Here is a 27,096-nt window from a genome sequence, read left to right as displayed (position 1 = left end):
CACAAATTAAAAGTTTTGCTATATAAGAAAGAAAGATTGTTGCTATGATTTGCAAATAATGAAACTCCTGACTAACAAACTTACAATTCATCGACAACGTTCGAATACAATGAGATTGACTGGACAATATGTACAGTTTGGTCAACAAGAGCGTAGACGCAATATCTCTCACATTTGATATTCAGTGAAGTAGAGATTGTACTAATATGAACACTAGCAGTCAACTACGATTCGTGTAGGCCTTAAGATGTTTAGTTTGAAATGTGTCATTGAGAAATATAGTCCATCTCGATGTAAGTGCTACGTACACTAAATGGTTTGACGACGTCCTCTTATGTTGTCGCTCAAAGGATTAGAAAATGATTGGAATAATGTCGTATTTAGCAACGAATCATCTTTTTGGGTTTGGATCCCTTTTAAACGAGTTCGGTTTACTAGCGAAAAGCCTGTTATCCAACGAAGCGTTAAATACCCACAGAAAGTGAATGTTTCGGGCTCCTTCAATGTTCGCGGTTTCGACGCTTTATGCATATTTATACACTTCGATGCCAATAGAAATGATTAAATTGTATAAAAGGGGTCTCCTAGTACCGGTTAAAACATTAGTTTCCAAATAATAATAATTAATGGTTTTTTTAAAAGAATAACGATCCAAAGTATCAAAACCGCCTTCGTAGCAAATGAAAAGCCAGAAATGTTATGAATATGATGGACTGGCCATTGCAGTCTTTTCAATCTAATTGAAAAGGTTTGATCAATTTTGAAATACGAGCTTCGAGGGCAACGTATTTTTACACTGAAAGCATTAATTCAACGAATTCGTAAACTATGAAAATCACTACTTGTGTTATACGCGGAAAAGATAACGGAAAGCATGACCAGATGTTGTCAAGCTATAACCGCTAATAGAAGAGATCGGACTCATTATCAAACGTGTGTGTATCAGTTTTTTAAATATACTCATGTTGAATATAAAATTTTTTCCAAAAAAGTAAGGTTTTTATCTGTTTATATTTAAATCATAAAAGCACAATTTATCCAAAAATAGTTTTTCTTGTTTTCAAAAATTCTAATTTGTAGTTGCTTCTGCAATGTCATCAATCAAACTTTTACAATTATGTCTCATCACAGTCTTTAGTTTGTTTCACGTGTAACTTTATATGGTTAGTAATAACTGGACTCTGCTGATCTTTACGCAAAATAAAATCTTCGCGAACGTGCTTACAAAAATTGAACCTAAATAGGAATTTATTTTATTCTGCAAATATGATAACATGAACTTTACTTCCAATCTTTATTATATTCTTGTATCTTGTTTGCATTTTGGAGTTTCTTGCACATTCGAATTTCCTATAAATGTATAAAGATCCGCAGTCTAGTAATAACTAAACTCTTTCTCGGTCTTCAGAGCAAAGCTGAAAGCCATCTTCGGAAAGAACATTAATTTCTTAGTTAGCAAATGTTAATTGCTGGAATACACTTCTTGGTCATGAATGAGTCTTTCACTCTGACTCGAAATGTTGAATCAAACGATTGAATGTTTGCTCAGTTTTGATCTCAAGACCAACGAGCAATTTAAATATTGCTAATTATACTATTATTTTTTGAATATTTCCGGGTATGATATTATCTTATCCAAGAAAATATCTTTATACTTTAAATTAAAGCTATCAAGACAATAATGAAACGACCGAGTCGTAAAATATCTAATCGTGAGGTTTAAATGAGATTTAAATCTCATGCGTTTGAAAGTTAAAAGTCATCGTCATAAAGCAAGCTAACAATAAAATGCATATGCTTATATAAAATTATTGTAGAAGGTTTGAAAAATACAAAAAAATATCCTTTGCATTTTGTAGTGAATTATGAATATACTTGAACGTCAAAAGGATGCATCATTATAAGATGTTAAATTGAATAGTCTGACGCACACAGTTAATCGTTTGAGACTCAGAATTGTGTAACAAAGTTTAAAGTCTCCAAACTGTTGAGATATACAGTCTAAGTTTAAACTGTTGGAGGATATTACATGTAATGTCAAATTTTGCGAAAGCATGAAGAAGTATTTTTTATGATTTAAAGTGAAGCTATCGTGAAAGTAAATTAAATTCCAAGAGGAAATGGAAAAAGCTATTAATTAACCTGAAGAGACTTAAACGTGTCGAAGTGAAATTATTCATTTTTAGACATACGTAAATCTGTGTTTAAAAATTTTTCGCTGTTTCACACTGTAAATCTGTGTAAAAATATTAAATATTCCAAAGTGAAGCCATCACAAATGACCCTACACGTTAAAAGCAATATTAATCTTTTAGATCCCACGGGGCGATCTTCACATAGGAATCGAGAGCCGACAGAACCCAAAGGTTAAAAGACATTAACCTGAGCAGACTAACACATAAAATTAATCAGTTTTAGACTTGTATCTATATCCCAAAGTTGAAAAGTATCAAATATTAAATGGATGAATATAAAAACGTTTCGTTGAATTTAGCAGAACTCACAAAAATAGATTAAGAACGTTCTGTCAAAATGACAGCGATGATAGAGGAAGTTGGTCTATATTTTAATAATGTAACGACCTGAATAGATTGACACGCGAATTTAACCACTTTTAGACTCCAATCAATATCTATCATTGGAAAGCATCAAATATTCAAATTAAATGGATGAATAGAGAAAAGTTTTGATGAATTTAGCATATATGCTAATTCTACATATAGAATCTATACAGGGTGTCCCAAAAGTCGGGGAGGAGCCGGAAATGGGGGGTAGCTGAGACGATTCTGAACAATAATTTCTTTTGCAAAAATGTCAGATGGGGCTTCGTTAAGGAGATATTAAGAGAAAACCCCGACCAATCAGAGCGCGCGTAGACCGTTCGAGCGGCCGCGGTAGCGAAGGCTACGCGCTAGGCGGCAGCGTCAATGTCCTTCGATGCACGTCGAGTCACTTGTTCGCGTACAAGCGCGGCCGCCAGCGCGTAGCTTCGCTACCGCGGCCGCTCGAACGGTCTACGCGCGCTCTGATTGGTCGGGGTTTTCTCTTAATATCTCCTTAACGAAGCCCCATCCGACATTTTTGCAAAGGAAATTGTTGTTCAAAATCGTCTCAGCTACCCCCTATTTCCGGCTCCTCCCCGACTTTTGGGACACCCTGTATGTATAGAATCACAAAAATACATTAAGAACGTCCAGTTAAAGTGACAGTGCAAGGGAATATTAACTTATTTCTCAAAAATAAGAATCTGTAGTGGTATACACATCATATTCGTAAAACAGATATAAAAAAATAAGTTTATAGCAATAAGTTTATATAAAAACTATAAATAATTTTACAACGTGAAAAAATTAAAAATGATTTAAGAATTTTACCGCATAATATTTAAAATGTTTGTGAAGCTCGTATAATCGCATAGAAGACATCTCGTATACTTGAAATACTACATTTCCTCTACTAAACATGCCAAATTATATGTACCTTGAAAAACGTTATGCTTCTTCTTAAACAAATGTTTTATATAACAGGATTGAAAAAACTTTTGTTCATCACTTCTTTGCTACTAATGTCATCTATTAAATATTTTCTTCGATTTGATCAAATATTCTTAAATGCTTTGATTACGTTTTGGTGTAAAGTTTAAATATTTCAAATTCGGCGTGGATTGAATGTTTTATAACAAATGCTGCTCTCATATAAAAAAAAATTGGTATTTTTAGGGAAATAAAAAATGTCTACCGTCTTCGAATCTGTGTAAACCATCTCATTTTATTCATATCCTTCTCCCTTTCTAATTTGATGTATTTAAAATGCATGAGGGCGCCTCCTATATTGGCCTTATGATATAAGAACTTCGTTAAATAAAGTCATGAATTTCTGATCGCTTAATCATAATAATGATTCAGACGGCGGAAGGTCGGAAGACTATAAATACAAGAATAATACCTTAACTCTACGTGATTTATTTTCTGCGCAGTAATTCTTGCAAAATCAGCAAAGACCTATTAATTAATGTTTGCTGTGCTTGTATAAACTCTCTTCATAAATTGAATACAATTTCTTAATTTAAATATTAGCAATCGTACAATTTTATATACAATTTATCATGTCGATTCCATCAAAGTAAATTGAAATTTTCATTATTAACGCGTTCCGAATCGCTACAACCGGTTTATGAAAAATGAGACATTCCCTTTCGGCCATACAAAATTATCGACATTAATCACTTTAAATCTTTCTTCACTTATCCAAAAGAAAAGTAAAGCTGATACTTATTCTAAGAGTTCGGTATTCCAGTTAAAAACGAAAAGAGCTTACGACTTTCATTTCCTGTTATTAACCGTAACGCTGATTAAAGAGCAAGCGTCGACGTTAAAGTTGCAGATAGAAAGTGGTTCTTTGTCGGGAGAATGAATATTCGCTTAAACGAAAAGTTAATTAATTTATTCTGCTTCACATAAAGTACACGGCACACGTATAACTTTTATCGATATCTTCATCCCTTAAGCTTTTAAAGTTTCTTTTTGATAGGTTTATCGCGACTTCAACGTCGTTAGAAACGTCACTTAATTCAGAACATCTTGTACGTTAGCCTTGTCATGCACACATGTACAACCCTCCTCTTTGAATCATGCACCTGCTATAAGATTAGGAACTCGTGAGCTGGCCTGACAATACGAAAGACGATGTTTTTATGGAAACGTATATAATACGTTCAAAATTATCGTGCAATTAACCTTGAAGGGTAATAGACTCTTACTGACAGGAGGATGGGTACGATTTCAATAGAATTATTAGTTTTACACTTTCACTAGTTATATGACATTTAATTCTTAAATGTAACACTTATAAATTTTAATCCTTTATAATTGTTTCCCATCGCAATTAATAGTAAACGTATTTAAGAGGTCAGGAATGAGAGTGTGTGATGAGGGAATGGATGAATAGAGTCTCCCCCCCCCCCCTCTCTCTCTCTCTCGCCCTCTCTCGCAGGTGCGAATGGAATGAAAAGTTAGATGTAAGGTAGAGAAGTAAGGCTTAGTTGTATAAGTTGTATGAGTAGTGTTAAGAGGAAAAAATGTAAGCGGAGCTGAGGTCCGCATGTACTCCGCAAAGAGAATAAACTATAACTAACTAACTATTAAAGATATTTAATTCGTGACTGTTTCGTTATTTTTAAGAAAATATGACCATTCGTGTATACAAATAACAATTTTTATTTCTTCTTTATATTCATCTTACGAATCTTAAAATATATCTTTGTAAGTTATGTTTCTTATGCTTTTTCCTTCTTTAACTTCTCTTTTTCTTTCAAATGTTGATTTATTTATATTAAATCTGATTTACGAAGTTATTTGTTGTTGCTCTTACAACTAAAGAATACATTTTATGTTCATTAAGAAATCACCAACAGGACAAAACAATATTTATATAGTTTTATCAAGTTATGCACAAATTTGGTACAAAAAAAATGAATTCAAAAGTGTAAAAGCTGTTTCAGTTTTGCACACTTCGAGAAATGAATGCTTACTGTGTGATAATTCATAACAAATTCAGTATGCACTATAATATAAGTTGTTAGCAGAGTATATTACGATAATATAAGTACGGTGTCGATCATATAATCAAATATATGCAACAATGTAAAATAAAAATGGATTCAACTTGTTTACTTGGGAATTATTCCGAGATAATTTATACAGAATAATAATGGGAAATCTTTTATATAATGCAGTTTATGATTTCAGGACTACAATAAAATTGAATAAACAATTGATTTTGCAGAAACTTTCGCAATATTGTGTATGAGGAAACGAGAATACGATTTACAAAATTGAATCAGAAAAATTCATGACAATCCAAATTTGCAAAAATGCAAGAAATGGACATTGTAAAAGCTCAAAATATGTCAATAATTAAATCAGGGAGTAACATAATCTGATAGAAGTATAGATTTAATTATTGACATATTTTGAGCTTATATATATATAACAAGAAGAAATAAAGAAAATGACCTTCTCCATATAATTATAATATAATTCCATATAATAATAAAAGATTATTATCTTTTGGATGGTACATGAATATTTATGAATAACAAAACTGTGTACGCAAAAATTTGAGTTATTTACTGATATCGAATCTTATAACACTCAATTTTGGTCTTCTACCACTAAAATAGATTATTTGTAAATTTTTGTCTCTATTATTTTTGTATTAGTTGTATTATTATTTCTTTTGTTCAAAGTTCGACGATGAAAATAACTACAATATTTAGTTGAAATTTTATTGAATAATAAATGTACGAATTGTTTTTGCTACCAAAAGAATTACTCTTTTAGTTTGCAATTGTCTCAGGAATCAAAAACGAAAATCGTTTACAAAATCTAAATTTCTGCTGTGCTATCATACTGTTAGATATATACGAATAGAGAGAAAATAAAATTAAAAATTGAGACAGTTCCCTTTGGGAAGTCTAAGTGTTCGGACGTGTCTGGCGTGTCTGGCGAGTTCCGTTTGTTTTTGTGTTTGTTTTTGTTTTGATTGTCGCGTCGTTATGCGAGTAAACCAGTGACTATCAATCTAACATTACATCATACGAATCTACTTAGAATTGTACCTAGAGCTTCCTGCTCTTTTCACTTATTGAAATGGCTTCTGACCAAGAAATTCATTTCAATGCCTCAACATCAACGTTTAGTCAAGCAGTAAGTAAAAATCCAACGACAAGCTATGCTACTGTTGCCCAAAGAGAAATATTCCCTACAAAGAAACAGGCAATTGTAATCGATTCAATTGATGAGATTCCGCTGAAAGAGTACACCCAAGCGATTGGAAAGTTAATAAATCCAAATAACATACGTTTTGTCTCAAGAATCTCAAGAAATCGCATATGTCTCTACCTTGCCAATAAAGACATAGCAAAAAGACTTACAGATAACAAAACAAAAATATCTATTGGAAATAACTCACTTGAGATTCGTAGTCTCCTAACGAATTTTAAAAGACTAATATTATCAAACGTCTGCCCAATAATCCCTCATAACGTTTTGGAAAATAAATTTAAAAAATTAAACATCAGATTGGGATCCAATATAACGTTTCTTAGAGCAGGTATGTCAGAACCCGGATTTGCTCACATCTTAAGTTTTCGAAGGCAGGTCTACATACACCCAGATGACGTACATAAACTCCCGGAGTCAATTAAAATAAATTTTGAAGACACAAGTTATTGGATCTACCTTTCGGCCGAAGCAATATCGTGTTTTATCTGTAAACAACAAGGTCATATAGAAAAAAATTGCAAAGAACCTGAATCAATAGAAATATTGCATAAGGAAAACCTAACTTTGACAAACACTCTATCAAATTTGTTTTCATCCAATACATTGGTATATCAAAGTCAAAACAAAGAAGATTTTTCGAATACCACGTTATTGGAAAATGATTCCAAGTTGACATTAATAAATCCTTCCCAAAAGGCTCCAAAACGACCCTTATCTGTATCTTCAAACAGCACAACTGACAACAATGAATCATTAAAAAATCCTCTAAAACCTATCGAAACAAATTTGGATAAACCAGATTACCTCGAAGGTCATAAAATCAAAGAAAAATTTAAAAAACCAAAGACCAATACAGATATCGATGAAAACAAAATAGATATCCTAGAAAATCAACTTCTTCCACTCAGAGAAATACTTTCAAACCCAAATAATCCATATCCACTCAATTATCATCAACTTAAAAGTTTACTAGAAAAGACGAAAGGTATCTCCAATGTTACAGGAATTGCTTCGGAATATATATCGAATTTTCAGTCTCTCATCACGATGCTTAAAAAAACCAGAACACTCCTTATAGATAAAAACATTAAACGCAGATTCACAATTTTGAAAAATAAACTAAGAAAACAAAATACCTTTGACAACGATTCAATGACTCTCTGCGAGGCCAGTGATGATGACCAATTACATCATTCTCACAATCAACCTAAAAATGGCTGATTATATATTACAATGGAACTTGAATGGCTACCGTCCGCAAAAAGAAAATCTCCAGATCCTAATCAATAAATATAGTCCAGATATCATATGCCTCCAGGAAACAAATTTTAAAAACAATTTTCAAGCTAACATAAAGAATTATACAAATTTCACCAAAACCAGAACAAATGTAACCCATGCCAGTGGCGGAGTAGCTACATATATTAAAAGAAGTTTCAAAGCATTTGAAATTATTCTAAATACCGATCTTGAGTGTGTCGCAATTTCGGTTCTATTCTCAAAAGGTCCGATCAGCATTTGCAACATTTACCTAATAATTGTATCCTTTCACAACAAAAAATAAGTAGTTTATGCAATCAGCTTCCAAAGCCTTATATAATATTGGGAGATTTTAATTGTCATAGCTATACGTGGGGTTCGTACAAACTAGATGAAAGAGAGAAAACAATGGAACAAATTATGGAAGACCTTAATTTGGTACTATTAAATAATAATCATCCAACTCACTTCAATAATTCCTACAACATATTCAGCGCTATTGATTTATGGGAATATTTTATATCATCTATTAATGCATCTACATCTACTTCTACAGTATGGGAAAAACTAAAAATAATCAATGGAACTGGAAATCGGGTTCTCCTTCCTAACATTATGCAGTCTTCAGACAACACTATCGTAACCAAGACTGAAGATGAGGCTAACCTATTAGCTAGTACATTTGCGAGGAACTCAGATGATTCCAACTACGACCCCGAGTTTCAACAATTTAAAAACTCCTCCGATATAATTATTGAAAAAATTCTAGAATCAAACAATCAATCAAATGAAAATATCAACACACCCATACAAATCTCTGAAATCGAAACAGTTCTTTCATCAACTAAAAATTCAAGTCCTGGACCAGACGGTATTTTTAACATATTCCTTAAAAAGCTTCCACGAATTGCTATCAATTACATTACACTTCTTTATAATGAGATTTTATGCTCTGGAATCTTTCCCGAAAAATGGAAAGAACCAACCGTCATTCCAATACCAAAACCAAACAAAGATAAAGATATTACAAATCCACAAAACTACAGACCAATATCACTCACTTCCACACTTTACAAACTCTTGGAAAAAGTTATTAATAAAAGGATAATTTGGTATCTTAACAGTATAAATTTCGTCTCACCCTTTCAAAGTGGATTTAGGAAACACTGTTCTACTTTAGACCATCTTATAAACATTGAAAGTAATATTTGTGATGCCTTTATTACCAACCAGCACCTAGCAGCAGTTAGTTTAGACATGGAGAAACCTTATGACATGGTGTGGAAAGATAGAATTATCAGTATTTTATTAAATGTTGGAATTAATGGACGAATTCTCAAATTTATTGCAAATTTTCTCCAGGACAGAACGATCAGAGTTAAATTTAAAAACCAATTCTCAGAGAAATTCACAATTAAAAATGGTGTTCCCCAAGGATCAGTTATAAGTGTGACCCTGTTTTTAGCAGCAATCAATGATATATTTAGCATCATTCCTCGACCAATTAAAATATACATCTTCGCAGATGATATCATACTTCTCAACAGTGGAAAACATATAAAAACCACCCAAATTCAACTTCAAGACGCGTTAGACAAAATCCAAAAATGGACCCACAAAACTGGATATAAAATTTCTAAATCAAAATCTGAAGTCATTACCTTTTCAAAACAAAAATCCTTAAATACACAAATTAACCTATCACTGGGCTCATATACTTTAAAAAACAGTAACGAAATAAAAATCCTTGGATTAATTTTTGACAAACATCTTACATGGATTCCTCAAATTAAGTAACATTGAAAGCAGAATGTACCCGCCGAATGAACGTAATCAAATCAATTTCATCGAGCAACTGGGGTGCGGATAAAGAGATAATACTGACTACCTATAAGAGTTTTGTCCGCTCCAAATTAGATTATGGATCTATTATCTACGACTCGGCAAAACCCCACGTTTTAAACAACTTAAATTCCATCCATTCATCAGGGTTAAGATTTGCACTAGGTGCGTATAGAACCAGTCCTATCATGAGCATCCTAGCTGAAGCAAATGAAGAACCTCTATACATAAGAAGAAGAAAGTTACTCTTCTCATATGCATCCAAAATATCTCACATTCCTTCAAACTCGGTATACCATAATGTCTTCTCAAACAGATACACCGCCTTTTACGAAAAAAGAAAATCCTTTCCTAAGCCATTATATCAGTGACTAGTCAATTATTTAAAGGATATTTATACAAATATACCTGAAATAATACATAGATCAAAGATAAAGTATCCTCCGTGGTTAACTCCAACGCCTGAAATAGATTTTTCTCTACATACATACCACAAAGGAAATACAAATCTAGTAGTATACCAACAACTTTTTAAAAGTATCAATAGTAAATACGCTAATCACACAAAAATCTTCACTGATGGATCGTGTACAAACCTTGGAACAGGTTGCGCTGTAACCTGCCTGGGATCTCGGAAATTATATAGACTTCACGACTATAGCTCCATTTTTTTCTGTGAAGCCTTTGCAATAAAGCAAGCCTTACTGTGTATTAAATCACTAAATTATACTAAATATGTGATCTTTACTGATTCTATGAGTGTACTAGAAAACCTGAAAAATTTCAAATCTTGTAAGGAACAAGAACCAATTATTGAAGCCATTATTAATTTGAACTATGAAATTACTGCTGCCGGCAATCAAATCGTATACACATGGATACCATCTCATGTCGGAATTAAAGAAAATGATTACGTGGACTAAGCTGCAAAAGAAGCTACGAAAAACCCTTACCATAATCTTCCTGTTCATCATAAGGATATTAAAAAACTTCTACATAAAAAAAACACAGAATTCTGGAATTCCAAATGGACTCAGTCAATACCAAAAAAACTGTCTAAAGTAAGGAAGGATGTATATGAAACTCATCAATTTAACAACACGAAAAGAAAAAACCAAGTAATCCTCACTCGTTTACGAATTGGACACTGTAAACTGACTCACGAACACTTATTGTCTAAAAACCAACAAAAGATGTGTACCTACTGCAATGTTATTATAACAGTTAAGCACTTGTTTGAGTGTCCCTCTCTGCAACCAACTAGAAGCAAATTCAGCATACCAGATAATCTGCAAACAGCGCTGAACGACGAAAATTCTGTGTCTGATATAATTAGTTTCATACAACATCTAAATTTATATAATAATATTTAAATGTACGCCACCTGAAACTACACCAAATGTAATTTAGTTTCAGAGTTGTAAAACAGAAAGGTGGTCGCTAATAACCGGTGATGTTGATGCGACCTTAAATAAATAAATTAAAAAAAAATAAAAAAAAAATTGAGAAAAAGTGAGAAAGCAAAAGGAACTTCAAAGCCGGAAAAACATAATTTAAGTTGTAATGATGTTCATGTATATGAAGTACGACTGACTATTGAAAAAGCTATGACTTGAAAACGACGTAAAATAAACCACATAGTGATGAATTCTTGTCATAATTCCTCAGTCATGGATCTATCATCAAAGCGAATCCCACCAATAACGAAACGCCCTCTGCACGAAACGAAGCAATCGTTCATCCCTCTCCATTGAAAAATACACCACCCACGCTATTTTCACAATTTTTCAATCAGTCCTCCCCTTTCCATCGCGGAACCAGTTAGCTAGGTTTCGATCAATAAATCGACGAAAAAAGAAAGAGACGAGAAGAAGCTGGAAAAATTGTTGAACAAAAGACGTTTCAAAAACACTCACCGCCGACGAATTCGTTTACCAACCACGTTTCAAATCCGCTTTTCCACTTGGTCGTGCGATTAATCGAGGACCCGTGAATTTTCGCTTTTTCGATGGCTCAGTGGGTCAACCAAACGAAGGCGTGTGCGTAATTTCTACGGCGAGATGAAAACAAAATAACTGCGAGGGTGTGGAATATTCGTTGGGGAAGATTCGATCGTAACGCGCGGGGAGATCGATTTCGAACCCTTGAATGACGGAAGAGGAATTCTCGAAGAACGCCCGCGCCGCTAGCCCTTTCATGGCCCTCGTTAATATTCCGTCCAGATGTTTCGGCCCCCTTACAAAAATGCCGATGGCTGCACGATGCCCTCAAATGAAAACAGCCGCACATCCGATAATGCTTGTTCCCGTCTACGCACGCAACTGCCTAGAAATCTGTATAACATTCACTATGTGAGGTTTGCTATCATTTACTATATCAAATCTTCTTGTACAACTATATAAAAGGTTTTCCAAACTGGACTTCATATGTACTTTCATCCAAAACATGGAAAACGGATATATCATTTGTATTTAATTAAATCCCAAGCAGCGCGACCGCGAAAGAACGTGGTTTCTGTAACAGTAGCGATATTCACTCAAGTTTCTAAAAATTCTAATTATTCGATTTTGATCATTTAGAGCATTCCATCTATGTAACTGTAATTTCTGTGTAGTTTAATATTTTTGTATGAAAATTTGAGAGAAATTTGATTTAAAATATATGGTTTTAGTATAAGAACAAATTATGTTAGATATTCAGGATGACCAGGAAAAACTCTCAAATATTACCATTTTTCGGACTGAAAAGTGGTATGTAGAAGATTTAAATTTCACTCTTATGAAACAATGCTAATAATAAATAAAATGTACGTCTAAAACATTTTTAAAAAGATAGCATTACATACATATACACATACTAACTAATTATTCAATAATACATGTTCATCAAAATTATTCGTTGTTTAGTAAGTCCCAAATAAACCATTTTCTTCCGCAATGCATCTAATATTATAGATTCATCAACAACTGTAGTATTTTCAAAATGTATACATATACAATAGTGTCAATATTTCAAAATGATTGCATCATAAATAAAAGAACCTTTTACATAAAGCAGAGAAAATAATGAAGAACGTTCAATAGTGAAGATCGAAATTGTTTATACATAATGTTGGGTTTTATTACAATTTTGTTAACAGATTTTTGGCTAAAATGTGTCAATGTACATAGTTTTCACGAATTAAAGACGTTATCATTTATTTACCACTTTTCCCCGAGGCATTTAGGAAATAACAGAAAAAATGTTACAAATATAAATGAAATCGATACTAGCTAACGTTAGCATCGAAAATCACTGCGGAAAAGTTTTTCTTCGCGCCTTTTATCCACTATTGATACGTACTGTTCAGGGTCGACAACATTCGCGTGTATGAAACCCGCTAAGAAAAACTCATTCTAGGCTAATTACTTTTCATACCTGTTCAACCGCGTTGGTATTGTTCCAGGTTCTTAAGGCGCGTTCGTTGCGTCACTGTTTCTTTCAACAACACTTTTCCCAATGACAGCAACATTTAAATAACAGCCTACGTTGTACAAATCAATCTCAGACGTGCTGTTACTTCCGTGCGTAGAAAGAACACGTTTTTTGGATTTTCAAAATTAGTATGTTTATTAATTTTAACAATGAGGTTCGTGGTTTCTGTATATTTCACAAGGGTTTAATAAAATAATGACCCAGTTTTAAATCAAGTTTTTGTGATTTTTCTGTTCCTCTAATATCTTGGTAAAATAAAGGAGTAATAATAAGATTATCTAGACAAATTTTTCCATTGAATATGAATTTTAAGTAATTTTCTGTCAATGACAATAAATTTCTGCAAATAATATTATAAAATTCGATGTTTGAAACATTGCGATCTAAAATTGAATCTATGTACCCCTATATACGTTTATCAAATAGTAAGTATAAATAATTTCATTTCTGAATAATATTAATTAAAAACATTATTTCAAATGCCAGTAACATCATCATAACTTTGAAATAACACTGAAGTATAACCTATAGTTAAAGTCGGTATCTAAATTTTAGTGTTTATAAACACATATTATTTAACGAAATTCTACATTAAGTGAATAATATTAAAAGAAGAATTATCCAATGATAATAACCGCACAACTGCGGTTGAGTTAAGATAAAGAACAAACTGATGTATATTGATCTAAAAGAGTACTTAATTTAATATGTCTAATTTTATTCGTGGCCGTACTATTTCTTTAAAATAAGAATGGACACAAATAAATAATTGGATTAAATCAGAGATTAAAAATGCAGGTAATGAATGCGTGATTTTAAAATTACATAGAATTATAAAAGATTCAATTTAATTCATTCTTTCTAGTGCGCTACCAATTACTGTATTTCAGTAACGAACAATTTTGTGTTCTCATTCTAACGAATTACTTCAATGCCGTCTATATTATTTATAAATTTTTTTAATTACTTTTGAAGCACAAGGTTATCTATATTTTAAACAGATGAAAATCACTCGAAGAACGTCCAGGTGAATATATAACAAGCGATGAAATTTTAACTCCCACTTTGAATTGTAACTTTAAGGAACCAATTTGAGTTCTGACTTTAACTTCCATAGTTCTTTATGCACATGCAAATACCTTTATTTTTCAACGTTGACTGCATTTGTCTCCACATTCCATAGATGCTGTACTATTTCTGACAATATTTACTTATACCAATTAAAATCGTGAAACTAGACTTCACTGTTCTTCATTATAATAGAAGAAAATAAAACAAAAAATTTGAACGAAATATTGATTTAGTCAAGTCATTATTTTATGCATGGACACAGTTCATTATATGTACACGTTTTCAGTATAATTTTTATTTCGAATATTTCATCTAACAAAAACGAATCCGATATAATTAATACAAGTATTATATATGAATATATAAAACATTAATAAAATTCTTATATATAATATTCATATTAACAATATTAGATTAACTTTAGTCAGAACAATTATTCAAAATGAGTATTGTACTAAAAGTAAATTATAGGTAATACTGCTCCATCCGTTTTATAATTAGTTTCTTAATTCGTTCGTCTACATAGTTACTAAATAATTACATATATTTTTAAATGAAACAGTAACGTATTATTGTTAACATACCTTTGCTAACTTATTGATTCGATCATACTACATTTAATTATTTCGTGATAAATAATGGTTAGATTCTCAATTCATATAACTTAAAACATAATAATTATTTGTTTAAATAATTATTCAAAAATTATAAATATTTTAATGTAAATTTAAAAAATAGGGGATTTTACTAAGTTAGAAGATTTTAATCACACACGAGGAGGGCTGACTATCTGCGGTCGAAATATAAATGTAAATTAAAAAATACTTAATAAAGAGATTCTAAATTTCCCTCAAATATCATTTAAAGAATCATAAGATTGTTTGAACATTTACGTATCATAGATTACACATTGCCCCACACTGAAATCAGGATCTGAACCTAACGCGTCTTTTTACCCACTTTCATCCAAAGAGTCATTGTGCAACGAGACAAACGTCCAAGCCACGAATCCAAAGACCTCAGAAGATCTAGGTCCTCGCGATCGTTTATCGAGGGTGGAGGGAAGAAAATCGATCGCATCGAAATGAAAAGAAGAGAAATGGTGCTCGACGAACTTCGTAGCTGGGAACAGAGGTCATAAAACTTACCAAGATTGTCAGGCTGGAAGTGGTGATAGCTCGCATGATGCGAAGTGTGATGACTCAGGGAAACATTGCGCATCGAAGTCGAGGTTTCCTGATGCTGCAATCTCTGCCTGGCCACCGCGATTCCGACTGGCACGCCGCCTGCCCCTGCATTCGACACCACGATCCCTGAAAGACAGATATCCATGCATATAAATTTCGAGCCCCGTTTTCACAGTTTCGTTCACAGACGCCGCGAACAGACCGCGTTCTCCGGCTCTTTCCGCTTCAGCAATGAAGGCGGAATGAAAAACTAACGTAGATATGTTGTCCACAATATGCTACCTTTTGCCTGATAAATTATAAGCTGCTGGTAAACGTTCGACGACTTTATGGTTGGCGAGCCTAACGTTACCAGCAGAGACTTTCGTGGAAGTATTGGGTTGGATCGTAATTATTTGCGATTATTTCAAATTTCCAATTCCAAAAACACAATGAACATTACCAATCATAACCTTTGCGTATCTATGTGTCTCGTCTACCGTGAAGTTTCAATAAACCAGTAATTCGTATTTCTAAGATTTACCTAGTAATTATGAGCGAAGGATGACTTAATCAGCTTTCCAAAATTACTGCTCTGAAGTTCTTAATCAAACAATGGATCAAGTAGATGAAATTTTCGTAGCTTTAGCATACGTAATAGGTATGTTGAATGTCAAGATCTTGTATCTTGTATTTTATTATAGTGACTAACTATTTCAGCATAGTTATTGCACTGAGAAATCTCCGTACATTTTTACATAGTTCCTTAATACTATATCCTTAATAATATCCGTTTATTACAACATAGTATAAAATATCTCTTTTATACAAAATATACATCTACACATAATATGAAAAACTCTTACAACTAATTTTTAAGTCCTAAACTAACTTGTGAATAAAATATACAAATAAAATCTGAATCTCGAATAACAAATAGACTTTCTATATCCTTAATACTGATAAATTTACATATCTTTTCAGTCTTAAATATTTAAGTTTGCTACTAAATTATAATACTTTAGTAGTACCGTTTTTATACAAGGCCTCTCTATATGTTTTTAAGCTTTTCTTATTTTCTACACAAGTGTATAATCAACTATTGAATTTTTGTTCGTTATCACATTCAAAAAATTAACAAATACTTTTACTTTGTTTAATCTTCGAAGATTAGACGTATTTTCGCCTACTAGATCTAGTTTTGCCTGAATTGAGTTTCTGAAACTTATCTTTTGGCAATTATCTAAAAACGCGGTAGCGTCTCGGCGCCAAGTACATGAAAAATTATCCGTCACCGCATATATACTGGCGTTGGAGCTACCACGTATCTTTTACAGGAGAGATGGTCCATTCCAACCTCACCTGAAATTTCTTTTATGAATATCTCAACATGCCTGCAATATTTTCTAAATTTAAAGGCATTTTTCTTATGTAAACCGCATATAAGCTTTCGAATAAAACCAAAATCAATTAAATCGGTCCACGTACAACTGATATATCGTAATATCTCATGTCATGAATCTGTCAGAAACGGTATTTTTCGTATGATTTTCCCGTCGTCAACCCTTAGCCAATAGAAGCTAAGCAAAAGCCGAGCGTCGTTCGTCGACTCTCGGAATCATTCGGTTCGGCATGGCTCGTCGGCCATCGAGCGTCGAGAGTCGAAACAGATGTCATCATTCATAACCTGCCAAGTGTCAAAAGTTTTTACACTATTGCATTATTAATTATATTTATATCAGCAAAATGTTTTCAATTTAAACTTTTTATGTAGGGTTTAATAACAAATTGCAGCCAGTGTTGTAAAGTGTTGATCGATCTTGACTACAAGGTAAGTTGTCAAAATCTGAATTGCCAGATACCTTTATTCATACAGAAAACTGTTTTTAATATAGATCCATACCATCAAAGTGTTTTGAATTTAGACTTTATATGCAGAGCTTATACAAATGAAGGGAACCACAGGCTTGGAGGTTATTCGTTAACAAATTGCAGCAACTGTTATAAAATGTTTATCGATTTTCATTACACGGTAAGTTGTCAAAATCTGAATTGTCAGGTACCTTCATTCATACAGAATAGATCCATACCACTAAAATGTTTTTAATTTAGACTTCTTATGTAGAGCTTATAGAAATGGAGTCATTTTCTCATTTCATCATTAAAATTAAAATTTCGTATAGCAAGAAAAAAAATTGCAGGTATTTATAATTATTTATAAATTGAACGAATAAATGTTTATAATTAATAAATTATATGAAATATATATACAGGGTGTCCCAAAAATGTTGTAACACCTTGAAAGGGATGGTTTGGGAGGTGATTTGAAACAACTTTTTCCTTAGCGAACATGTTGTCCGAGGCTTCGTTGAGGAGATATTAACGGAAAACACTGACCAATCAGAGCGCGAGTATGCCGGTGAAGCGTAGGCTACGCGCTAGGCGGCTGCGCTCATACGCTACCACAGGCGCTACACCGGCATACGCGCGAACTGATTAGTCAGTGGTTTCCGTTAATATCTCCTTAACGAAACCCCGCACATTTTCGCTAAGGAATCTCAAATCTCCTCCCGAACCACCCCTTTCAAGGTGTTACAACATTTTTGGGACACCCTGTATATTCACTTTTGTTATCCCCTCTCTCTTTATTTTACTTTATTCAATTAAAAAAAAAAACAATTTAGACTTCTTATGCAGAGTTTACAGAAATATCAATTTTATTTTTACAAATTTAAAACAGATTCTATATAATAAATGATTTGTAAAAAGAAGTGAGATCCCCATAAAAAACTTTAAAAAAGTAAAAAAATTACGCCAAGCACATGAAAAAGTGGAGGACTCAAGGAGTTATCATTGAAAAATAGAAGATCCCCATAAAAAACTACAAGAAAGTAGAAAAATATATGAAATCGAAATGAACTGCCAGTACATGGAGGTGCTTTTCAGCACAGTGCAATGGCGACACTGGGTAACACAATGTAAAATTCGGTGCTTTTCATCTATGCGCAGCTAAAATGCTGTGTTCAACAGTGCAAACGTTCAGATCCTAATGACAATTCATGTAAAGTGACTGCTCCGCACTTTGCCGATAAAATGAAAAAGCTAAATAGCGTATCTGCCACAAACTGAGACTGTTTAGAAATTTGCCTAGATTTCCGCGGCCTGGAAGTCAAATGCTTGGCGTGGCCAGGCAAGGTTAAGGTGTCGATGAATAAGAATTATTTTAAAACGCAAAATAATGAAAGTGTACTCATATTGTCAGAGTTTTAAACTGACAAATTATCTGAAAGCTTGCGAGAGTAAAGGTATTAGCATCGATGAATGATCTTAGAAATATTTTAAAACCCAATAACAATGAAAGTGTACTCATAATATTGTCAGAGTTTTAAATTGACAAATTACCTGAAAGTCCATGAGAGAGAAAGTATGGGTATTGATGACATAAGAATGCCTTGCCTGGCCACGCCAAGCATTTGACTTCCAGGCCGCGGAAATCTAGGCAAATTTCTAAACAGTCTCAGTTTGTGGCAGATACGCTATTTAGCTTTTTCATTTTATCGGCAAAGTGCGGAGCAGTCACTTTACATGAATTGTCATTAGGATCTGAACGTTTGCACTGTTGAACACAGCATTTTAGCTGCGCATAGATGGAAAGCACCGAATTTTACATTGTGTTACCCAGTGTCGCCATTGCACTGTGCTGAAAAGCACCTCCATGTACTGGCAGTTCATTTCGATTTCATATATTTTTCTACTTTCTTGTAGTTTTTTATGGGGATCTTCTATTTTTCAATGATAACTCCTTGAGTCCTCCACTTTTTCATGTACTTGGCGTAAGTTTTTTACTTTTTTATAAACCACTGCTAAAAAGAAGGTGGTCAGTGGATTCAAGATCCTCGCCGGACTGTCAAGACGCGAAGTTCTTGTTCTAATTGCATGCTACTGTCGTGTAGATTTTACCCTATCGGTAGCAACAACGTTTCTAACGTTCGTTTCGTACGTAACAGTTTTAGATTTTTTAGATTTTATATTTTTGATACTACCGCTTTGCTCGATGTTTTCGACCATTTTAACATACAAACAACGCGATGGACAGGTGCAATCAGGAAATCTTTCTGCATACAAACGTATAGCTTCTCTTATGCACTGTTTAGCTTCACCAATACTGTAAATTAGATTAATTCCTTCTTGCTCTGAATAATACGCAATGGCGGAACACTTAGCGATACACTACTGATTTCTCGGCAATCAGCAAGGCAAGAGACCTTGGTCGTATTAGTTGATAAATATGACTCATATGTTCAGCGCTTCGCTGTTGTCATCTGTATTACTGTCGACAAACATCATTTTGAGCACAAGGTCATCCGAAGGTTACGACTTAGGTCTCATCGAATATATTTTTCCATCAGCTCCAAAATGAAATATACAAGAATATGTTTTCCAAGTTCAAAAAGGTAATGATCTTGAAAAAACTTGAAAAAATTAAGTTACAAGAAATTATTCGTACATGGCTTTCTCCAAAATCATTGAAATTATGCTATAAACAATTTTCATATGCCACAAAAAATAAGGGAGATATTTAAGTGATCACCTTCAGCTGGAATTCTCCGTATATAAAAAAAAAAAGAATGTAAAAGAAAAGAACAGAAAATACAGGGTGAGTCACCTAACGTTACAATCTCAAATATTTTTGTTGTTTTTGAAGATATATCAAATATCACAAGGACGAAGTTGAATGGTCCAATGGGGCTCACACGATGCCAAAAACATTTTTGTTTTTATGTCATTTTTTAAAAAATATCAAGGTCATCTTCATTTCTTTAAATGGAGCCACACCTTTTTGAAACACCTACAATGATAGTCCCTTTCATTAGGAATTTAATGACTATATGATGACGGTATCCATGGTAAATGATCAGTTGCTATATTCTTGACCTTTAAGAGTAAAATCTTTGCTCCTGGATATTCTGAGACAGTTTGGAATAGTACACAAATGTAGTTGTGATAGTTTAGAACACAAGTATACCAAAGCTTACGCTTGTAATCATTGAGGTCCGAAAATCACTGAAGTGAGTTAACCCACCCTCAGTTCCCAGCTAATCAATGCCAGGGAAGTGATGATCGTAAATAGCGTTCTCTTCGTTATTTGATTCATCGAGGCAGATACTGAAATCCCCCGTTTATCTCTAGTCTCTTGCATTGTAAGGGCGTTTATTCTTGGATATTTTCTTAATTTAATAGACCCATTTTGAACATACATAGTGCGGTCTCCATATGCGACTAAAACCCCATCATCAGTATAAAAAAAGAACTGATGTCTTTCTTAGAGCCGTGTAGCATGACGTGCTGCAAGTGTAGTCTCTAATTTTCCAACGATCAAGGCACATAGAAATGAAGCAGGACACTTTACTAGAGAACAAACGTGGTATTAAAGAGGTACAAGATAACCGAATGGTACAAATCCAACGAAAAACAGACTAAGCTACATTTATAGTTGACTGAACATTGTCTGATAAAGCCAAACGCACAGATTATGAAAAGAACTTTCAGGTCAACCTGTTAAATAGAACATTCCCATTATACTGCGCCAATATCGTGACGATGTCGCGATGCAAAGGTTAGTCAACCGATAGTCTGACGATTGGTCGTCCAAGTCGTTTTGCGATAGCTGCTTAATTAGTCGCTTAGGAATTGTGGTACGTCCTGAGTAATTTAAAGTGACTAGCATTGATGACATAATGGTAATGGTGAATTATTTATCATTGTTAGCGATCTATACCAAATAAGAATGTCACTGAACAGTTCACTCTAAACTGTCTTAAGTAGATTACTATATTTGCTTCGCCAACTGTAACTATCTGGACATACCTACATTCAGTGATCTATGTCGATTCATGCCTATACTATACTATCGAGTATCTATCTTGCGAATGCTTAATTTTTAACCACAGTAGAATCTTTATTATTGCTGAAAATTAGGATTAAAAACTCTTGCAATAATCAAGGTAACCAATCTAATGAATAGTAGTGGCACACAGCATGTCCTCGCTACTACTTTTAGTCCCGCTTGTTGCTAAATGACTATCCCTTCCATATTTGTCGACATCGTGCAATAATCGAAGTCCTACTGCACTCATCTCACGCACACTTAACTGCCACTATACAATTTCTTCCTGCCCCTACAACAATAACATCACTCGACTCGACCGCAACAAACCGATTAAGACTCGGTGTCGTGTCCCATTCACTGTTCTCTTGAATTCCAGGAACAGACGAAGACTGGTGCAAGAACTGGTCATCTCCAGAAATAAATTTCTGAATATTTCTTTTAGAATATTTCAAGAAATAGAGACTGAATATAATTTTTTTCGAGTAATAGTGTAAGATCTAATGCACACATGGCCAAAGACGAAGATAAGACAACAAATTTAAGCTTTTTTTAGGTTGTGCAGTATCCATTCGGCGATTCTTATAGCGTTCCTTGTTCTAAACATGAATCTGAAAGCTAAATTACTCTATTTTCAGAAATATTTGCAGAATCCGATAATGTATAGTAAATTCGTCCTAAGCGAAGAACTTTTTACTAGGTACTAGTTACTTGAACTTTTAGTAGTGTTTTATTAAAAATTAATATCATAAGGCTCGTTTGGAAGTCTTTTTATAACATACATTCTTCAAGTTAATCTTTTCAAGATGTACCTACCCAATTAATTAGGCACTGTAATTAAAACTTATCAATATTTATAGTAGCAAACAATTAAATGAAAGTTATATTACACTGGGTTTGAAGAGCAACAAAGGTGAATTTCATATGGACACGTATGAAGATAAATTTGTGTAATATGTCTAAACATATTGAATCAATGTGATGTTTAAGTTCTTTTACTCTATGCACCGTTAGTATAAAAGATGAGAAAATGATTTAATTTTTGTTAGTTATATGGTCAATCAATTTCTAAACCTAATCTAATATAGAATATATTCTATATACGTTAAAAATTTCATAGCAGAGCATGCACTACTAAAATAACGATAATTCTTATTGTAGTAAAATACAAAAATATTTCGTGAAAATTTGACCCATCAGCACCTCTTTGAACTTCAGTGTTCACTTGCAAGCATTCAAAGAAGCCGACAATTCTAAACGAATACACCTACATATTAAGAAAACTCTTCTTTATCCTTTAAGACTAAATAGAACTATCTAGCGTTTTTAGTTTGACACTAGTTTTACATATTTTACATATTCTCTCTCAAAATCGGCTGATTTTACAAAACCTCAAGTTTTTCGAAAACTGAGAGCGGTGGAGCAATTTGGCTTTCAGAATCGTATTTAGGGCGAGGAACGCTATGAGGATTACCCAGTGGATATTACAGAACAAAGTTCGTGTTGGACGGTGTAAACGGTCTCTGCACCAAAGTACAAACTCTCACCCAAGCATCATGAAATGTAACGGACCCGATTTGTTTTCAGGATAAGAGGCGATAGTGTTGACCACCATATTCACAGAGACACAACCTGTAGTAAAGTACACGATATTCAAATCGTATTTAATCGCTTGCGTAGTAATCCATTTTCTCGAAAATGAAACCGCAGATGAATAGCTCATACTAAAATTTTTGTTTTACTTTTTCATGCGAAATTACTACCTGTCCGGGTGTACAGTAAAAACTGGGTAAATGCAAGACAGCATTAACTACATAAATGCACAAACGCGAGCAGTGTAACGTGATCCTATCCGAGATATGTTATTGTTACATTACTATTGTCTCACCGTTACGCTTCTGCCGACTGCTTTTTTCCCTCGGACCTCTTTCTCTTTCACTCTGTCCTTTTCTACGTTCAACGCTCGACTCGAGCCAAATGTAAACACAGAATAGAAACCTCGACTGGATAACTGCAACATTTGGATCCCGATTTTATTGCACTTATCCAGTCTTGTACTACGAATTCCGCCCTGTTGAAATAACAAGGTTACCATTGAACTAGAATCACGTTGGCTACATTTCTTTGGTTTTACTTGATATTGTTAACGTGTCAGGTTTGACAGCACTCGTCACGCCAACACATACGTCTCTTCATATACTTTTGCATACGTCGTATGGGCACCTTTTCTTTACGTACTATTAAAAACTTATCACTTATTATCTTACAAGCCTTGACTTTTTTATTCCACGTTCCCGAAGAATCCAACACGCCCCATCGTATATTATCCTAGAGGTGAACCTAATATTATCTCAGTCACTATATTTCATCGACCATAACCATCTGAATACACTTTCAGCGATCAACATACCTAGTTGGAATCATGCCTATGCTCAGCTCCGAAGTTATCTATTCTCCGTCTTGCGAACGCTCGTCAACCGTGCAACCTACCACTGCGAAACTTATTCCTATCGCTACACCATGGCAATATCACTGGACCGCGACGACGGATAGTCGTCTATCTCGGCGAATGAAAGGAATCGAAACCGTGTAAATAAAAGAAGCCAACGGCAGCCTCTTGACGCGCTCCGGCGATCGATTCCCGCCGCGGACTGGAATCAGATCTACCGAATGAATTCTCACGACGCCGACGGCTCTCCCAGCCTCCGCCGCTCTTTCACGTTTTACTCGTCGTTACTCGCCGCGGTACCCGCGTGACGTAACGCGTGCAGATAAGCGTAGGCTGGTGATCGTGCCATTCGCGAGAGCGTGCATGTGCCAGCGAGTACCAGGGATAGACATAGGGTTGAGACTCTTTCGAGCCACGCCTTGTGTTTGCGTCGCCATGCGTGCCACGGACCTCCTACTTAACAAGGCTGTTTCTCTTCTCCCTCTCTGCCTCGTCCCCCCCCCCCTACCGCAAACGCCCTTTAGCTCTCTCTATGACGCTCTCCTCTCTTGCGCGACCCTTTCGACGTCCGCTCTTTTTCTTCCTCGACCGTCTCTCTGTCTCACGGGCCCGCGATCCTCGCTTCCTTAATTCCGTTTCACCCTTCGCACGTTTCCGTCATCCCTTTCCTCATCCGACGGCCTCGACGCATTCTTCCTTCTTCCTTGAATCGATTTCGACATCTCGCGAGCATTATAACGGACGGGACAATCGTGTCTCGCCTGTAATCGGCTGATTTCGTCATCGCTGAATAATGGACACTCGATTGTTTACAGTTCTGTTTCCTTTTATCGCTAGGACCATTTGCGATGAACTTCCTGCTTTCGTGGTTCATAGGGTATGTCCTCCGTATTCGTTGGTCCGATTGTCGTTAGAATTGCTGTTAATTTATGTTTTGCTCGCTTTTTTAACTCGAGCAAAACCTGATGCGTACCAGAACACTTTCGAAGGGTCTTTAATTTCACCTTATCTTGATTCATAAATTGTTATATGTGCTTTTGGCTGTCAATTGGCAATACTTGTTGCGCAAGGACAAGGCTTTGAAAGAAATATAGTATACTTGAATTGATGGCAATCTAGAATAGCATACGTATCAACGAGTAGAATGCCTTTCTACCACAGCTTATTAACTGTGTTCTGAGATTGTCAACTTACGATATTTATTGCAAATAGGCAAGGCTTTTAACAGGGCTACTATGTACAGTGGGTGTAGAATGTATTCGTGCACCGATCAATTTCCCAAAAAACTTTTCCGTGAAATTGTAGTTTCTTAACTTCCTTTTTTCTAATCAATGATATTTTACATATTCTCGGAAGTCTCTGAGATAGATATACTCCAAACAACATTTACTAGTTAATATAATTTGTGAAATTAACAAAAAAAAATGCGAAAAGTGGGTAAAAGTATAGAAGCAATAAGTATTTGTACGATTTTTATGACGAACCATTTACAGTAGAATTTGTAACGTAAACACATTAGTTTATTGCTCCGCACGAATTAAGAACCATCATATTTCCAGTAAAGTACTGTTAAATAGTTGTACGAATACTTATTGCTTCAACATTTTTATCGATTAATTGTTTTTTTCTTGTTAATTTCGTAACTTACATAAATAGCTATTTTTTTGTTGTAATCTATCTATTCTAAAGATTTCCGGGAATATGTAGAATGTCATTGTTTATAAAAAATAAGTTAATAAATTACAATTATATACAGTTTTTTTGGAAATTGATCGGTGTACGAATACTTTCTACACCCACTATATATAAGCTGATGCCAATCGAGATCAACGTACCCTTCAGTGATTCCAATGCCTTTTTACTAGAGTTTATTAACCGTGTTTTGAGATTATCCGATACTTGCTTCAAGGGAATAGCTTTTAATATACCGTGACTCGTATTAATATTCGGACACTATAGTACTTTATTCATTATTACAATGTACACCTAATCATAATCCTAATCATAATTTTTTTATTGTGTAATATGTTAGAACGTACGTTCTGTTTAACAGAAACGTAAATTTTATTTATTTACTATATCGAGTTCGTAATGTAACAAACAATATACTAGATAATGTATTATTCCTGCGTCGTATTAATAATCGGACACTTATCGAGTTTTGATGGTGTACATAAGAAATGCGTCTGTGTGCATTCGATCAAATAACACATCACTATTTTGTCGGATAGCCCTTTTGTTTAATTACATGTCGCAATCGGTTAGACATATTTGCAGTAATTTTTTCTGAGCGATTAATTGCAGTACACTTCCATTCTTCCAATAATCGATGTTTATTATAATTCGTGCTTTGTCCTGATTGGTGTTGTTCGAATCTTTCTGTCGAGATAATCGCACAAATTCTCAATAGGATTTAAATCCGGTGACTCTGGTGGTGAGTGTAACACATGAGGGTAATTATATAATAAATATTCTTGAACTATTTTATGTTTAGGGCCATTATCTTGATAGAATTTAAATGTGTTCTCTATGTTCATGGCAGGTGCACTTTTTCTTAAACTTTGTTTCAAGATTTCCAAATACTTATTTTTATCTAAAATGCCACCTATTAATACCAACTCTCCAACTCTTTTCGACGAAATGCAGCTCCACACCATAATATTTCCACTATCAGGTTTTACCGTAGGATTGAAATTGTTAGTATTGAGCTATTCGTTTCGTAAATTGTTTATCATGTTACAAATTCGATATGTTACGTAAATAAAATTTACGTTTCTGTTAAACAGAATATACGTTCTAACATATCACACAACAAAAAATATTGAGTATTCGAAAAAGTTCGTGGCGTTTCTCAACCATTTGCATGATTTCATCCCATCGTTCTGTGATAGGTCGACCACAGCGTGATGCATCTTTGACATAAAAGTTCTGATACAGCATTTTGTCCGTAAAAACGACAAATTTGTACGAATAGCCAATATATCAACTGAATTATAGTCAGGTGTACATTGAATTAATGAATAAGGTACTATAGTGACCGAATATTAATACGAGTCACTGTATCTACAGTGAGTGCAAATTAACATCAGTCCAGGTTAATATGTGCTAATACAGAAAGTAATTTTTCTAAGGTTTCATAAGCTTTACTACTTACTTTAGTCT

At 34.0% G+C, this 27,096-nt stretch overlaps 1 protein-coding gene across 2 annotated transcripts in view; it reads right to left on the bottom strand.

Moving 5' to 3' along the window:
* The window catches only part of LOC128873879 (uncharacterized), a 460,110-nt gene that overhangs the window by 63,837 nt on the left and 369,177 nt on the right, over positions 1–27,096 (bottom strand). Inside the window, exons 1-2 of one of the 2 annotated variants that reach the window (XM_054117850.1) lie at positions 23,896–24,109; positions 15,581–15,745 (exon numbers count right to left, since the gene is read on the bottom strand). In XM_054117850.1, coding sequence (XP_053973825.1) covers positions 15,581–15,653 — 73 coding nt within the window. In that variant the 5' untranslated portion in view covers positions 15,654–15,745; positions 23,896–24,109. Of the gene's footprint in view, positions 1–15,580; positions 15,746–23,895; positions 24,110–27,096 lie in introns of those variants that run through there. The other variant, XM_054117849.1, reaches the window with a different exon arrangement.

This window comes from Hylaeus volcanicus, chromosome 3 (assembly GCF_026283585.1).
Source record: "Hylaeus volcanicus isolate JK05 chromosome 3, UHH_iyHylVolc1.0_haploid, whole genome shotgun sequence".
Lineage (NCBI taxonomy): Eukaryota > Metazoa > Arthropoda > Insecta > Hymenoptera > Colletidae > Hylaeus > Hylaeus volcanicus.
This window is presented reverse-complemented; position numbering and strand designations above follow the sequence as displayed.